The sequence below is a fragment of the Topomyia yanbarensis genome, chromosome 2, assembly GCF_030247195.1.
Source record: "Topomyia yanbarensis strain Yona2022 chromosome 2, ASM3024719v1, whole genome shotgun sequence".
Classification (NCBI taxonomy): domain Eukaryota; kingdom Metazoa; phylum Arthropoda; class Insecta; order Diptera; family Culicidae; genus Topomyia; species Topomyia yanbarensis.
The window spans coordinates 300,792,049-300,810,702 of record NC_080671.1 but is presented as its reverse complement, the minus strand read 5'-3'; the positions used below and the strand labels follow the sequence as shown (position 1 = coordinate 300,810,702).

The window sequence follows — 18,654 nt, the reverse complement described above, 5'->3', positions numbered from 1 at the left end:
ATGTACGTATTTTATTACAGACATGCCACTATTGAGATCCGTCATTCGCTAGCGGAGGCAACCTATAGAGTCGTGCAAGTCGCATGGGTTTGGATGTGTTATTGTCCTAAAAGGAAACAAACTAAAAAAATGTTTTTTTTTTCAATAGTTACGGGCCTAGCAATTGGAAATGGACTGAGATATTATCAGGAATCAATAGCGTCTGGCTCAAATGGCACGTTCCCCATGTTGATCGGAGATTTGTGCCTTGCCAAGAATCGTCTTTTCATCATTTTCCTGATGGGAAGGATTGGGGAAGTGGTATGGTTAGGGGTAAGGAAAACAACGACACAGAACAATTAAAACAGAGCATTCTGCACCCCCGGAGTGATGCTGAACGATCTGCAGGTGCTACAACAGCAGGAATAAAACTTCCAACCCCCGGAAGGATTTAGAACCTCTACTCAAACAGTGAGCGGATATATCAACACCCCCGAGGGGATATTGAGATAACAGAACGACAACACCCCCGAAGAGATATTGTCATTCAAATACGGCTAAAAAACTATAGCTCTTTGCCACACTGGGTTAGGAACAAAAGCATATCCTTAAATTTCAGCTCTCTGTACATAGGTTCATCTATGTATGGAGAACCAAAAATCCGGATGCGCAATTGCATTAATACAGGGCAATTGCATATCAAATGATATGATGTTCCGTAATCGGATTCACAAAGATCACATGAATAATACTCAGCGCGCTGAATAGTAGCCATGTGATAATTGAGTTTGCAAAGTCCAGTCAGTGCCCTGACCAGAATACTGCAGTTGTGCTTGGAAAAATGCAACAAATTTCTTGACATTTTCGGATTCACATCCGGCAGAAAAGCCTTTGTTTGAACGCAAGTTTGCAAGCTACGCCAATGGTTGGCATGTTCGAATGCAGCCCAAGAGCGAATCTTGTGCTTTATCCAACTTATTGACAGTGGTAGAACTGGTTCTGGACCAACGAAATCAGTCGCAGCGCCAGCTCTAGCCAATTCGTCCGCCCATTCATTTCCAGTAATACCGGAATGACCGGGTACCCATAGAAGGTAGATAGCATTTGAAATGCTAAGTTCTTCGATTTGAGTTCGACATGCGATTACTAATTTCGATCTCGAATCTGCCGAACTAAGTGCTTTCAGGGCAGCCTGACTGTCAGAGCAAAAATAGATTCTTTTACCGCAAATTCCCTGTTGAAGTGCGGATTGTACGCCACACAGAATCGCAAAGATTTCTGCTTGGAATACGGTACAGTATCTACCAAGCGAATGAGATTGGTTTAATCTCATTTCATGACAATAGACACCAGCACCGGCTCGGCCCTCCAACAAAGAACCGTCTGTATAACAAACTACGTATTCTTTAAGTTGTCGCTCCATCCAGCCAGACAGCCATTCCTCACGAAGAGGAATTCTCACATTGAAAGTTTTAGAAGGAAAACTACATGTGAGTGTAAGGTCACTGGGAGCAAGTGTATATTCATCCCAAGTAACCATTTGGGGCCACAGTCTTGTGTGGCTAGTTACACGATCTATTGGGTTACTGTTCCAGAGCCCAGTAACCTTAAGACGGTATGCACAAGAAAGTGCTTCTTGTTTCAGAAACACATGTAGTGGTTTTATGTTCAAGAGTGCCTCGAGAGCAGCAGTAGGTGTTGTCGAGAACGCACCAGTCATGACTTCTCCCTTCTGCCACCAAACAAGGCACCCGTATGCCAGTATTGGTCTAACAATTGTTGTGTAGATCCACTGAATGTACTTGGGTTTGAGTCCCCAAGATTTGCCGAAAGCCCGTCTACATTGGCCAAAGGCCATGCAAGCTTTCTTGATCCTGAAATCGATGTGAGCTGTCCAATTAAGTTTTGAGTCGAGAATTACCCCAACGTACTTAACTTGATCTTCGACAATAATTTCAGAATCAAAAAACTGCAATGGACGAGCTCCGGTTGTAATCCTTCGTTGCGTGAATAGCACCATTGAGGTTTTATTTGGATTAACTGATAGTCCAACATGAAGACACCACCGCTCAACAACATATAAGGCTTGTTGCATCAAATCAAAAAGTGTGTTAATGCAAATACCGGTGATCATTATATGATAATCATCGGCGAAACCATACGTCGGAAACCCAAGCTCATTTAGTTTTCTCAACAAGCTATCGGCGACAAGGTTCCATAGAAGTGGTGACAGCACACCACCTTGAGGACATCCGCAGACACTCAGTTTCCTCATCTCTACTTGTCTTAACGATGAGCACAGATGTCGGTTGCTAAGCATTGCGTGTATCCAGTTCGTGATATATGAAGGTACTCCATGATCTCGTGCTGCTTCCAAAATGGATTCGAAAGACACGTTGTCAAAAGCACCTTCAATATCGAGAAAAACTCCTAAACTTGATTGCTTTTGTGAAAAAGCTTTTTCAATGTTGTAGACAACATTGTGTAACAGGGTGGTAGTAGACTTCCCCCGCTGATATGCATGTTGCATTGCATGCAGCGGGTGCTCGCCCAAGCTACCATCCCGAATGTAGTGGTCGATTAAACGTTCCACTGATTTGAGAAGGAAGGTCAGACTAATCGGTCTAAAGCTCTTTGCCTCCTCATAAGTGACGCGGCCACCTTTGGGAATGAATTTGACAGTTATTTCCCGCCACGCTAATGGAATGTATCCTGTTGCAAGACTGCAAGTAAGAACCTTTTTCAAAATATGCTTGAAGTGTTCATATCCTTTTTGTAGTAGAACTGGAATAATTCCGTTCTTTCCCGCAGACTTATACGGAGCAAAACTTTCAATCGCCCATTTGATCGATTCGGTTGTCACAATTCTACGAGCAAATGCCCAAGAATCAGAACTGCCTGAAAAGAACTCAGGGGCAGTCGTCAGTGATGGCTCCGTACAACCTGGAAAGTGTGTGTCAAAAAGACAGTTGAGTACTACATCTTCGTCAGATGAGTATTCACCATTAGCAGTTCTAATGGAACTGACATGAAAATCTTTCGATTTCGAAAGTAACTTATTTAATCTAATACCCAGGTAACCAATAAGCAAGCTGAATGCGTCTTAACGGCTACTTGATAAGCACTTAAGTCGTTTTAAATGCTATTTAAAAGTCGCTTTTGGCAAAATATACGGCTACATTACTGCTGTGCTATGAAAATGCTTTTTTACTACTGTTGTGCATTCAGAATGCTGCTTACTGGCAAGAAGTTTTTAAACAGTTTTTCAAATGCTGATTAACAACAGTTATGCATAACGAATGCCAGCATACTGCAAGAAGCATCCGGAATGCAAATTTTACGCTACTTTACTGCATACACTAATGCTTGTTGGTTACCTGGGTAGTCTCGTTGAGACTTGAGACATTTGTGCAGAGGCTTTTCCAACCACTTCGCTCAGAGGATCGAAGGGCATTTCTGTATGCTTTGCGAGCCAACTTCAATGCCTCCGACCCGTCCCTGCGTCTGTGATTCCAAGCTCTCCTACATAACTTTTTGAGTCGAACAAGTTCGGTATTCCACCAAGGTGTTCCTCTAGAAGCACGCATAACTCGAAGCGGACAAGCCTCTTGGTATGCTGCTACTATGAGTGAGCTTGTTTTATCCACGACCTCATCCAAATCACTTGGAGATTCAATCGTCGGAAGATACCCATGAAACCTAGTCGCCAAGCCCTCTTCGTAGAGGTCCCAGTTCGTAGATTTGGGATTACGATAGGTGACGATATCTAGCGAGACGTTTAAATGATCAAAGACGATGTACTTATGATCAGATAACGACGGTTCGAGCTCGTTTGGTACGAGCCAGTTTGTCAACTCATGCGTAATACTGTCAGAGCAGCTAGTTACATCTAACACCTCTTCTCTGCCAGCTCGTGCAAAAGTTGGGCGGTTTCCTGCATTAAGAATGTGCAGATTTGTACTACTTAAGTATTCCATCAATTCGGTGCCTCTCAAATTGATATCAGAGCTGCCCCAAATTATGTGGTGGGAATTTGCATCACTGCCGATTATGAGAGGAAACCCATTTCTGCCACAGTATGATACAACCCTTTTGAAATCATCAGAAGGTGATGGTTCATTATGCGGCAAATATGCCGAACATAACTGACGTATTTCTTGTTTATGTTGTCAACAGTCATATTTACCATGACAGTACAAATATCACGAGTTGTGAGGTCCGATATAAGACAAGCGTCAATTGCACTATTCGCAAGTATACATGCACGAGGCATTTCACGTGGATTTGTCATGCCATTTTTGTTGAAAGCTACGAAGACGGGGCTAAGTAGCTTTCCAACATAGAAGTTTCCTTTATGGAAATACGGTTCTTGAACCAAAGCTATGGAAGTTTTCCCTTCCTGCACAAGGCGAGATAGATTCATAGTTGCTGTACGTTTATGCTGAAGATTAATTTGTGTTACTCTAACCATATTCGATTACAGAACTACACATTTCATCATCAGCACTTGTTGTACAGCAACTAGAAGATACCAAACACGTTGGCTTATAATCGCATATAGCGAACCCCGAAATGGGTATTAGGGACATGAACATCATTTGAATCCCACGATTTGCGAAGAAACGAACGTCCACTGTGTCAGAGATTCGCATAACACAGCAAGGGTAAGACCCACGACACTCCGTGCGCGACTGGCATATTTTAGTCCTGCCAGCCATTCAGTCCTCGGCACGGAGTAACACCTTGACTTGAGGACTCCTGTTTGGTTCTCAATAGTTCCATGTACGTATATTATTACAGACATGCCACTATTGAGATCCGTCATTCGCTAGCGGAGGCAACCTATAGAGTCGTGCAAGTCGCATGGGTTTGGATGTGTCATTGTCCTAAAAGGAAACAAACTAAAAAAATGTTTTTTTTTTCAATAGTTACGGGCCTAGCAATTGGAAATGGACTGAGATATTAACTCACGGTGCTAATCTGCATCAGAATATGCCTTAACCCACACACCCCTAAAGATCCCTATTAGCCGAAAACCAATTTTCAATATGCTATATTTCACCCTAAGGAGGAAAATTTGGTAAAAACCAAAATTTCTCACTAGGGTGAAAATTTGTTGGTAAAAACCAGTCTTTGTACAGGAGGGCACAAATCCTTATTTCATACTATGTTGCGTTTCGGCTTCGCCTCATCAGAAACCGACACTAACACATTGTCGGAATAGATTAGCGCCGGCTTGACGCAAATCCCTTAAAACTAAAACACACTATGTGTTTCAATCAAACGACTGATCAAACGTGATGTCCCGTTCGAGCAGAAGTTCTGTTTATGCCGATGAGACACAAGTGAAGCCGAAACTTGTCTTGGCTTAGCAGGCCTATGCGAAAGCACTATGCTATATTTCACCCTAAGGAGGAAAATTTGGTAAAAACCAAAATTTCTCACTAGGGTGAAAATTTGTTGGTAAAAACCAGTCTTTGTACAGGAGGGCACAAATCCTTATTTCATACTATGTTGCGTTTCGGCTTCGCCTCATCAGAAACCGACACTAACACATTGTCGGAATAGATTAGCGCCGGCTTGACGCAAATCCCTTAAAACTAAAACACACTATGTGTTTCAATCAAACGACTGATCAAACGTGATGTCCCGTTCGAGCAGAAGTTCTGTTTATGCCGATGAGACACAAGTGAAGCCGAAACTTGTCTTGGCTTAGCAGGCCTATGCGAAAGCACTATGCTATATTTCACCCTAAGGAGGAAAATTTGGTAAAAACCAAAATTTCTCACTAGGGTGAAAATTTGTTGGTAAAAACCAGTCTTTGTACAGGAGGGCACAAATCCTCAAGTATGAAATAAGGAAATAAGGCGCAGGGAAGCTTATTTGTTCACCAATAATCATAAAATTAATTTTAAAGAATTGAAGATTCCAACCAGTTTATTTATAGTCACAATATTGTAACCATGGGTTACTGTTATTAGAAAAAAAATATAGCAACAGATTCGTCAGAGCTGCTAGTTTCATGAATATTTTAAGCAAACATCAAATTTGACATTTCCAGTTACCTGAGTCACTGAGGGGTAGTCAGATTTGAGATACAGTTTCGGAATGCAAGTGTCTAGTCGTGTCGTTGGTTTGATATTCACCAGAATGACAATCCACGCCAACTGAGTTCTTTTTGATAAGCTTCTGCTTTCGTGGACAAAATTATTGAGTAATCTGATATCCGAAATATGTTCAACTTCAGTAATTCAAGATAATCCTCTAATATTTCGCGGCACGTAAGTTGCTTTCGAATTCTCCTGTGCGATGTGAATTAAACTAAATAATGTATTACCAGGCGAAATGACAGAGCTAACAGACGAAGAAATTGTGAATTAGTTTGCACTTGTGGACTTGAACTGCCAAAAGACCAAAAACGAAAAAAGACGGAGCTTAGATGCATCAGTTTACTAACGGCAATAATGGTTCCAATTGCAATCGCAGTCAGCTGTTAAATTGTAGCTGTGGTTTCAAACCGACTAGCCATCGCAGCTACTAAACTCTACCAATTTTCGAAGACAATAGTGGAAAACTGTTGGTAGCTTGGATGAACGTCTATGATCAGTGTACGCTTTTTATTTAACCGTGATTAAGTAAAAACGCTGAAACATCAAGATAATAAGCTAAAAATGGCGAAGAGGTAAATTTTAAGTTAAACTTACACTTGTTGAAAAAGCTATTTCCTCTGGAATTTCATAACATTGAAATAATGGGCTGCCGAACTTGCTTGTTAGCGCGGATTCCGCTATCGGTGCAAAACTGGCTCAACTCAAACTGCAACAAACCCAATTAAGCTCAGCCGGAAATGAACCGGAATTCTGGCTGGTTCCAGTTCGTATTCCGGCTCGTGACACAACCGATTCTAGTTAGAATCGGTTGTGTCACTGGAGCCCGTATACGAACTGGAACCAGCCAGAATTCCAGTTCGTTTCCGGTTGAACTTTACTGGGAACTGGCGCAACTCAAATGCAACAACCGATTCCGACTCAAACGGTTTCAGAATCGGTTGTTGCATTTGAGCTGGGAACCATACTGGTTCCATTCAGGATTCCGAATCAAATTCCGATTGGTTTGACCGGGTTGTAGCAGGCAGGTTTGCCTCACCGGTTCTTTTTTGTTTCTCTTTGTTTAATTTTCGCCATATTTACATTTTTGATATGTCTCTAAGGACATTAGTTTTGGCAGATGAAAAACAAAAGGAGAAACCAAGATTTTGTTTTAAGTACGTTAAGTAATATGGATTTCATGTCTCCAATTACTAAAGGCACAGAGAACAGACGTCCATCTTCAGCATTCAACTTGTGTAAAATCTCTAACGGTTTCGAAGGTAGTTTGGATATCTAAACCAGGTGCGCTACTGTCGTCATGTTTTTTTTGTGGCTGAGTGCGACAGAATTGACAGCGGTTATTCCTCTACCCAGTCAAACTAGTCCGGAACCGATTCGGACTTCCAGCATGAATTCCAGCTCAAATGCGTCAACCGATAGAGTCGGAATCGGTTGTTTTCTTTGAGCTAGATTCCATGCAGAATCCATCCAGGATTTCGAACCGGTTCCGGAATCAATTTGACGGATAGTTGGGATAGGTTGGTGTGGCGGCACTAGTGTTTTTAGTATATTAATTCAAATGTTTACACACGTTTTTTAAATATTTTTGTTCGATCATGGATGTCTGTTCTCTGTGCTAAAGGCATGTTTTTTTATAAATATCCCACTGAGACGTCCAATAAATTGTTTCAAAATCGTTCAACACGGGTCCAACGCTGGACGTTCGTTGAACGGTTATTTGGACGTTGTTCAAATTGGTCTAACGAACGTCCTTCATTGGACGATTTTGAAACCAACCGTTCTTAGAGGGATACAATAAATTGAAAAAAAAAAAAAAAGTAGAACAAATGCAAGCAAATCCCAAAGCGGTACCGGCTCCTGCCGGTGCGTGCCTGGCAGAAATCTGGAAGGAAAAACCGTTAATAACCGTAAGGTGAAAAATTCTACCAGAAACGGTTGTTGCATTTGAGCTGGCAGAGTTCTGCCAGTCAAACTCCCAGAAATACTGCCAGAATTTTTTTTCTCTGCCGGTACCCGGTCAGCGTGGCAAGCAGAAAGTTAGCAAAAGTTGAGCAGAGCGAAATTGATGCTGGCAGAGTTTCTGCGAGCATTTTGTGCGAGAATTCTGGCAACTAATTCGCTCAAATGCAACAACCGCCCGGTCAGCGTGGCAAGCAGAAAGTTAGCAAAGCGAAATTGATACTGGCAGAGTTTTTGCCAATATTTTGCACGATTTGTGCGAGAATTCTGGCAAAGAGTTCGCTCAAATTCAACAACCGTTTCTGAAAGAAGCGGTTAAACAAACCGTGCAGCTCACTTTTAACCAGAATCCAGCCAGGAATGTACGGCCAAGATTTCTGAACGCTTCCTGCCACAACTTTGTTAGATGTTTTACTGGATTCGTGCTAAAATTCTGCCAGGTAGGAATTGCCAGGATCTTTGCACAGTTTATGTCCGAGTTATGCCAGGGTTTAGCTCGGTTCCTATCAAAATTTGCCAGAAAACGCCAACGAAACCGAGTTCGTCCTAGCTCAACTAACCCGACAGGATACGCGCAGAAATCTGACAGGGCTGCCAAACCAAGACTTACAGAAATCTAGCAGAGCGGTCCCTGCCAGAAAATTTGCTCACTGGGTTTTCGGTAGGAATAACAAAATATCGGTAGTTTTGCCTTGGTCGTCTGTGAATTGGTAGGGAAGACCAAAATCGGTAGGACTACTTAGAAAAACTCATAGTAAGAGAACTGCGGAGAAAAAACAGCATTTTTGGCAACGTATGCCCCGGCATTGCAATGTAATAAGGATAGGCAATGTTCGATTGGATTCGTTTTTTGACAGCTAAACGCGAATCCAATCGACCCAAAATGGAGTCTCCGCAGTTCTCTTTCTAGAGTTTTTCTAGGACTACCGATAAATCGGTAGGTCTGGCCACCCTGCCGACAGGATACGCGCACAAGATGGAGAGAAAGGTGGGAACATTTGACACTTTTGAGTGTATTAGTTCTACACTTGCAAAATTAGGCATGGCGGCCGGGGCCCTTGAAGTGAACATAAACATCCGAACGAGCATCCTGATTCTTTGGCGCACGATGAAAAGTGAGAAAAGGCCGAGCTTCACCTCGGATCTACTGATTAAAACACTTAGAGACACTTTTCACCTCGAAAAAAAAACCGAAATTGATGCTGGCAGAGTTTCTGCGAGCATTTTGCGCGATTTGTACGAGAATTCTGGCAACGAATTCGCTCAAATGCAACAACCGTTTCTGACAGAAGCGGTTAAACCAACCGATGCTGCTCACTTTTATCCAGAATCCAGCCAGAAATATACGGCCAAGAATTCTGCACGCTTCCTGCCACATCTTTGTCAGATGTTTTGCTCGATTCGTGCTGAATTCTACCAGCTAGAAATTGCCAGGATCTTTGCACAGTTTATGTCCGAGTTATGCCAGGGTTTTGCTCGGTTCCTATTAAAATTTGCCAGAAAACGCGAGCGAAACCGAGTTCGCCCTAGCTTAACTAACCCCACAGGATACGCGCAGAAATCTGACAGGGCTTCCAAACCAAGACTTACAGAAATCTAGCAGAGCAGTCTCTGCCAGAAAATTTGCTCACTGGGATATACTGCATTGGAAGCGCCCCCATTCCGATCGAGTAACGCTTTGTAACACAGCCTGTTTTGCTTCATCTTTGCTTGAAATATATAAACAAAGCAATCAGATACGCAGTTGGTGCTTCTGAAACTTTAGTTGTACCAAATATACAGTTCGAAACGCTTTTTGTAAACGTCTTGTATTTTACGCGAAAAAAAATAAAATCGGTTGAATATGAAGTTTCAGTACAAAGAAGAGCATCCGTTTGAAAAACGAAAGGCCGAAGGAGACAAAATTCGTCGCAAATATCCAGATCGAGTACCTGTAAGTTTGATTTTTCGTGAACTTTTTTTTGTGAAATTAGATGAGAAAAATGATTCATGACCTGGATGAATCAAAATGTCGGATTTCTCTTCGGTATTTATTTATCCAACTTTATTTTAAATTGGGCAAAAAATCTTTTTTCCTCAGTGAAATATTTTCCATCGAGCAATAAGTGGAATTTAATTTTTATATCCTTAATATAAAGCATATAAACTTAATTACTTTGTCAAGGTTATTACGTCATCAACCAGACTTGATTTCTCTTTGTTTTCGATGATCATCGTTATTTCGACACAGATCTTTCATTAGGGCCTAAGTCGCAATGTACTCAAATGGAGAAAAATCAGTTTCAATATTCCGCGATGCTTTTCTAAATGTAGTTTTTGTTGTAGGAATAAATTACTTATTGACCATGTCTTTCCGGAAGTATCTTTGATTAAACCTTGTGACAATATAACAAAGAATTTAATTCCTATGTGCTTTTAGTAGGTAGAAACTAAAAAAATGCTTACGCCCAATTTGCATCCCAGTCGTGATTTCGCCCTTCAGCAACCACCATTTGCGGAAGGGTTAAACTGTACATAATTTTCAGAAGGGCGCGGTAAATGGGCTAAATTCGACATAGATCTTTCATTAGGGCTTAAATCGCAAATGTAAACAAACTGTGTTTTCGCTATTATGACATTATGCGACAAAAATACTACAAGATTAAGGTGAAAACTAGTTAAAATGGTTTTTAGTTCGATTCATAATTAAAGAAAACAAAACGGCGAAACATGCATTTTCTTCGAGATTTCGACTTAGGCCCTTCTTCTCATATGGAATATAAAGGCTAAACTTACATTTTTTGACAGAACCGGGCGTACGGTTATTATTCACAAAATTATTCTTTAAACGGCGGTTCTATTATATAAATGATAAGCAATATCTACTAGGATCATGTCTACTCGATAGTTGTTGCACATAAACATTCGAATATTTCGATATTTTCATGAAATTCGAAGAAAAGATGCACGCGCCCTATCATTTACATTGGGTTTCTATGCGCCCATTTGCTGAGCCCTAATAAAAAGTATACTGTCAAGCTCGCCCATTTACCCAGCCCTACCAAGCAAGACAGAGTCAGTTTAGCCCTTTTACCGCGCCCTTCTGAAAATTATGTACACCGTTTAGCCCTTCCGCAAATGGTGGTTGCTGAAGGGCAAAATCACGACTGGGATGCAAATTGGGCGTAAGCATTTTTTTAGTTTCTACCCACTAAAAGCACATAGGAATTAAATTCTTTGTTATATTCTCATAAGGTTTAACCAAAGATGCTTCCGGAAAAACATGGTCATAAAGTAATTTATACCTACAATAAAAACTACATTTAGAAAAGCATCGCCGTATATTGAAACTGATTTTTCTCCATTTGAGTACATTGCGACTTTGGCCCTATTGAAAGATCTGTGTCGAATTGACTGTCTTGCTGGGTAGGGTTGGGAAAATGGGCGAGCTTGACAGTATACTTTTTAATAGGGCTCAGCATTGAGTTCTTGTCGCCCGGTCTCACGAACACTTCTGCAGCTTCCTGGTTGAAAACAATCCCATTTGATTTTGCCGTCTTTGTTTATTATTTTCCACCAGCTAGTGATGTAGTGTTTGTGTCATGTGCCGTGTACGTACATGAGCCGTAGAAAAGTCTATATGGGCGCATAGAAACCCAATGTAAATGAAAGGGCTCGTGCATCTTTTCTTCGAATTACATGAAAATATCGAAATATTCGAATGTTTATATGCAACAACTATCGAGTAGACATGATCATAGTAGATATTACTTATTATTTATATAATAGAACCGCCGTTTAAAGAATAATTTTGTAAGTTTAGCCTTTATATTCCATATGATAAGAAGGGCCTAAGTCGAAATCTCGAAGAAAATGCATGTTTCGCCGTTTTATAATTATAAATCGAACTAAAACCATTTTAACTAATTTCCACCTCAATCTTGTAGTATTTTGTCGCATAATGTCATAATAGCGAAAACGCAGTTTGTTTACATTTGCGATTTAAGCCCTAATGAAAGATCTATATCGATTTGTAATTTGCCTAGCATTTACGATACCCTGGTGGTTTGAGCATTTGTCTGGTGAAGCAAATTGTATATTTATATATATATATATATATATATATATATATATATATATATATATATATATATATATATATATATATATATATATATATATATATATATATATATATATATATATATATATATATATATATATATATATATATATATATATATATATATATATATATATATATATATATATATATATATATATATATATATATATATATATATATATATATATATATATATATATATATATATATATATATATATATATATATATATATATATATATATATATATATATATATATATATATATATATATATATATATATATATATATATATATATATATATATATATATATATATATATATATATATATATATATATATATATATATATATATATATATATATATATATATATATATATGATTTCTTTTCTGGTTCTAACATTTACATTGTTTTTAAAATTTTATGGATTTATAACAATCCTTGCGTTCGTTATCTGGAAATAGGTAGCGAATAATTACAAGCATAATTTTTGAAAACAGCGTAACCCGCATTGAACCCAAACAGATAAAAAGGCGATGACTTTCTCAAAGTTTTGTTTCAAATTGTATTTAAAAAAACATCCGGATTTTTACACCAATTACTTATCCAAAATGTTCACCAGAGGTGACCTTTCATTGAATGCAACGAACATTCGCAATCAAGACATTCAAAAGAGTGTTATGAAGAAAAAATAAAGTTACGTTAATTATTTTTTATCAATTCTATGGCTGAAATGCTCCGCCGAGGCAGTATTCCGATGAGGATAACCAAAATTTGCAGTTTGTTAATTTTGAGCAGTGTATTGAAGACAAAAATTACGTTATTCTGAAGCGGACCCTACATGATCAGAAATATTGACAATAAACCAATTCTTGATCAATATATTGATCGTGTAAGGACATTTTGAAAATATTGATTCCGTAGAATTCAAATGGGATTGACGTATAGCGGACCCTACACGAGACAAGAATATTGTCAATAAAAATATTGACAAGACTGCTTCAATCCCTCAATCTCAGTTGATTTCTTCATGATCAATACTTTTAAGATAGCCTTAAGCAGACCCTACACGGGACAAGAATATTGTCAATAAAAATATTGACAAGATTGCATCAATCCGTCAATCCCATTTGATTTCTACATGATCAATATTTTCAAGATACCCTTACACGATCAATATATTGATCAATAATCGATTTATTGTCAATATTTCTGCACGTGTAGGGTCCGCTTTACACGATCAATATATTGATAATAATCGATTTATTAACAATATTTCTGCACGTGTAGGGTCCGCTTATTGAAGCAGTCTTGACAATATTTTTATTGACAATATTCTTGTCTCGTGTAGTGTAGTGATTTTATGGAATTTAAATGGGATTGATGGATTGAAGCAGTCTTGTCAATATATTTATTGACAATATTTCTGTCTCGTGTAGGGTCCGCTTATTGATGCTGTCTTGTCAATATTTTTATTGACAATATGCTGGTCTCGTGTAGGGTCCGCTTGAGAACCGCTCTTAAGCGGGCCCTACACGAGCAGAAATATTGACAATAAATCATTTATTGATCCAATATATTGATGGTGCAAGATAATCTTGAAAATATTGATTCTGTTGAATTTTAATGGGATTGATAAATTGAAGCAGTCTTGTCAATATATTTATTGACAATATTTTTGTCTCGTGTATTGTCTATTTTTAACATCCCCTCTCACTATCAATATATTGATCAATAATTGGATTATTGTCAATATTTCTGCTTGTGTGGCGGACCCTACACGAGACAAGAATATTGTCAATAAAAATATTGACAAGACTACTTCAATCCGTCAATCCCATTTGAATTCTACAGAATCAATATTTTTATAGCGTCCTAACACGATCAATATATTGATCAATAATTGGTTTATTGTCAATATTTCTGCTCGTGTAGGGTCCGCTTGAAGAGCCTGCTTTAAGCGGATCCTACACGAGCAGAAATATTGACAATAAATCATATATTGATCAATATATTGATGGTGTAAAGACAGAAATATTGTCAATAAATATATTGACAAGACTCCTTCAATCCATCAATCCCATTTAAATTCTACGGAATCAATATTTTCAAGATTACCTTACACCATCAATATATTGATCAATATATGATTTATTGACAATATTTCTGTCTCGTGTAGGCTTTACACTTTTGACAATTTTCAATTAGTCGGTTTTAGTATCTCATTTGTCCTCGCATTATCACATGTATTTAGGTTTGATCCACTACAGTACAGTTTTAAAGAAATGAAAATAAAAATATGCTGAAAGCGTATCGGGGCGCTTAGATTGTAGGATATTTTAATGATTTAGTTACAGAAACCGATTAAATTAAAATACGCTCCCCAAGGTTGAGGGGTTTGACGGTATTGGGGAGCTTGGGTTGCTTATCCTTTCGGCCATCATATCGTATAGTAGATACAGTTAATATGTGTATCTACAAATGCGATATGATACCTGGTGCTGAAAGTGCACTAATTACCTGGCAATCTTCTTTCATTTGATTGTCTGCTCAGAAAATCATTTTCCGTACCCAAATATCACATGTGACGCCAGAAAACCACGAGGATGGTGGAAGAGCAGTGGGTACAAGGCCAAGTGCTCCTCGGGTGGTACCAAAATGATAAGCAAAGGGAAAGTAAGCGTTATGTTCGGGGTCTGGAAGGAGAGCATTTCGCATTTATTTTAATTTTTTTGTCTTCATTTGTTTCTCTTGCTACAATATATGCAACTCGGTGCAAGAGAACGTGACGGCCAAGGAAAGCCAATAGCCCATACAGATCAGGAACAGGAAGGAGGACTACGAACAAGGAAATAAACAGATGAGAAATCGTTTACTTATTTATTATAACTACGATACTAATCACAATCATTTTGCTTTTCTTGTCTCGTTTCAGCAAACCAAAATCTCTTTACTATCTCTTCATTTTCTGCCTCCGACTATCCTCTATGTAATGTATCTGAAACTTGTGGGACTGGCTAACAGCCGGCGCCTGCTTGTGGAAGAAACTGGTGTGCTATACGGACTAGCACATACGAACAGTTAGGCTTTGTAGGTCCTCATCTTGACAGAGTCTAGATGGGCGGATGAACGTCTGCCAGGGTGTGGGCTGAGAAATGACAATGATTTAGTTACAGAAACCGATTAAATTAAAATACCCTCCCCAAGGTTGAGGGGTTTGACGGTATTGCAAACATCATTAAACATATTGCGTACATCAGTGCTACAGAACCTTTAACAGACAATTGCTTTAAGACGGTTGTTGCATTACGCCTCGATAGTTGTGCATCGAGGCGATCGAGAGGGCTTATGCGCCTTTTTTGTTTTTTCATACTCTGCACCTGCGCATACCAACGCTCAACCACTAGTCTGTGCGCGGTGACGTGGCCGACTGGCGGGTCGACGTGGATTGACTTTTACTGTGTGCCGTGTTTGCAAACATTGTTCCACAATTTGATAGCGGTTTCGTGGCCGGGGCTCACACTGGGAGTCATTGTCCATTTAATAATCAAATTAATTTAATAAATACATAAGTAGAAACCTATTAGTTGCCGTTTTATAATAATCGTAGTTTTTCGTATTAGTGTACAATTGTTATGTGCTAGCCGTATGTCTATCTGTGTGTATGTTAGTATGAGTATTTGGGGTCAGGGAATGGATGAAGAACTGGCGTATCCAGCTTTTACGTGCCATAATGGCGGTCTAAATTGTTCAGTTCGTAATACGTTTCATGGCCCTTTTTTGTCAATAATCATTTACGTCAACCACCCAGTGAGATTAAGTCATCCTATGTTAGTCCAATGTGTTGGATGTTTATTCAATGAACGCCCGACATCTTTAACTGGGCGTTGCTGTCAAGCTGGCGTAAACGATTATTGTCAAAAAGGGCAATAATACGTATTACGAACTGAACAATTTAGACCGCCATGGCACGTAAAAAGCTGGATATGACAGAATAGTGGCTAATACTTCCGGTGTTCAATTTGTGCATTTGGTTCTATTCAATGAATTTACCGACGCACGTGAATCATCCATTCCCGGCCAGCATAGCATGATGAAAGTCTAACAGAATGCAGTTGTCGTTAATGGTAAATATACAACATTTGCTGCATTTAAACGAGTTTGATTGCATGTTACATGTGCTTTTCTATTCTAATTCATTAGTCTGTTTCTTTTTTATATCTATTAGTTTGCTTTTCCATTACTGATGAAAACCAAAATTGTATTGGTCAATTTATACATCTCTAATCAAGCTCTGCATCTTTTTTCCCTATTTGGCATGTGAATCCTTTTATTAGTATATCTCTATTACACTCATAAGTACAAACGCTCGTGACCTTCGCAATAACACAAACCGGGTCACAAACGCGACCATGCAATTGCAATAATCCACACATACTTACGCCCGCGATTTCGCCAACATGAAAACACCCCGGTAGTTAAGTAAACGTAGTACCTTTAAACATCCAAACGCGGTCTCAAGCATTGAAGGGACGTTGCGATAATAAAATATATCGATACTTAGAATCGATACAGGTATCGAATCCAAGTACTGAAACTTTTGATATAATCGTAGTCTTAGTATCGATACTTGAAAGTATCGCCATTTCACCCTTTTACAGTAGCTTAATTCCCTAAATTAGGCAATCTGAAAACCGTTTGATAATTAAGCAGTGGGCTTTTGCAGTCAATATTTTGCTCTGCTCCTGCGAACAGAAAAACCCGTTCGACAAAACATCTTTCATTGGTCCGCTTCGTTTGAAGTTAGATCCAGTCGATTTTGTCAGATCTAGAACGTCAGAAAACAAACAATATATAATTAGCTGATTAGAAAGTCTCATGGGCTGCCAAATAATGGGCAATGTTTGCTCTCAATTAATCATCCATCATTTATTTGATTTTTTCATCAAATTCGATTGGTGCTCCAATTATTTTAACAACTCAAATGCAGCAACCGATGCGCAAGGGTTGAACCTGACTAGGGAATAATTCCAAAATCGTTCAGAATTCCGAATTATATTGTTCCCTCTACTAGTTGCTTCGATTTTGTTAATGTTGTTAACATTGTATCGATATTCGTAAAGTATCGTGCTTGAGGTCTCGATACCGAAAAATCGAGTATCGATTCCGTACCATTATCGAAAGTATCTCAACGTCTATTCGAGTGTACACGGAAATCGATAGCATTACAGCTTTGTTTTAAATCGATTTTTACATTTAATTGACAGGTTATTGTTGAAAAAGCTCCTAAGGCACGCATCGGAGATTTGGACAAGAAAAAGTATCTGGTACCTTCCGATCTCACCGTTGGACAGTTTTACTTTCTGATTCGTAAGCGTATTCATCTTAGGCCAGAGGATGCTTTGTTTTTCTTCGTGAATAATGTAATTCCGCCTACTTCGGCTACTATGGGATCTCTTTACCAGGTAAATTAGCAAATATTTACTATCGCATTTCGCATAACAGCTCCTAAGAACTGGATTGTTTATTTTCTTGGAAATGTTATGTAAAATAGTTGTGCCCATCTTTTATACTAATGATGCATTTTTCAACAGGAACACCACGAAGAGGACTACTTCCTTTACATCGCCTATTCGGATGAAAATGTGTATGGCAACAATTAAGAATAGAAGAAAGATGTATAAATATTTAATCAGTAATCATTTAACTATATTTAATTTTCAAAAGCTACTTCATGTCTGTGTATGTTAAGCTTCACAGCTAGCATCATTATCAATAAACTAATGAGTTGATTTTAGTGGGTTTTAACTATGCACAATTTCAAGTAATATTTGATTTTTATATCATTTGTATGGCCTAACTAGAACCCTCAAAATGCGTAAACGAAAATAAAAGTAGCAACTTCGAAAACCCGTTTTCAATGCATTACTATGTAAAAAGTTAGATATGAACTTAAGCGTAAAAATCGGACGGGGCTCTTTAATGTTAGACTCGTTTAAAAAATATTTATTTTGAAACCGGAAAAATATATCCGGTTCTTACAGTGTTCCTTAATCTACTTTTATTTGGAACTGATATAAGAAAACTGTGCTCAAGACGGATACCTCAACGTTTGGAATCTTTTTCTTGGTATTTCAAGCGTTTTTGGCATGCTCATTACAATGGAATTGTAGTTGTATTACTGTTGATTGTATACTATTCCCCCGAAAATCATTCCCCAGAATTCCAGCCCCAAGAATATCATCCCCCAGAATATACTATTCCCCAGAATGCATCATTTCCCAGAAAGTCATTGCCCAGAAAAGTTTTACTTTATTTTATTGATTTGATCTTTTCAAATGTACTACTCTTTCGCACTTACATCGAACGACATTTTTCGATTCGATCACATTTGAAATTGTTTGCATTGTGCTGAACCCCGAAGTTGGGTGACATTATTTATTCCGAATTAAAGTATAGAATTTGCGAATTCATGTAGTGTTGAATATTGCAATGA

At 38.5% G+C, this 18,654-nt stretch overlaps 1 protein-coding gene across 1 annotated transcript; it reads left to right on the top strand.

Moving 5' to 3' along the window:
- Window positions 1-9,771: 9,771 nt before the first annotated feature.
- LOC131683367 (gamma-aminobutyric acid receptor-associated protein-like) lies at window positions 9,772-17,982 on the top strand. Its single transcript, XM_058965290.1, has 3 exons — window positions 9,772-9,981; window positions 17,426-17,623; window positions 17,753-17,982. Exons 1-3 carry the CDS (start codon window positions 9,892-9,894, stop codon window positions 17,819-17,821), a joined length of 357 nt encoding a protein of 118 aa, XP_058821273.1. The 5' UTR covers window positions 9,772-9,891; the 3' UTR covers window positions 17,822-17,982.
- Window positions 17,983-18,654: the final 672 nt, after the last annotated feature.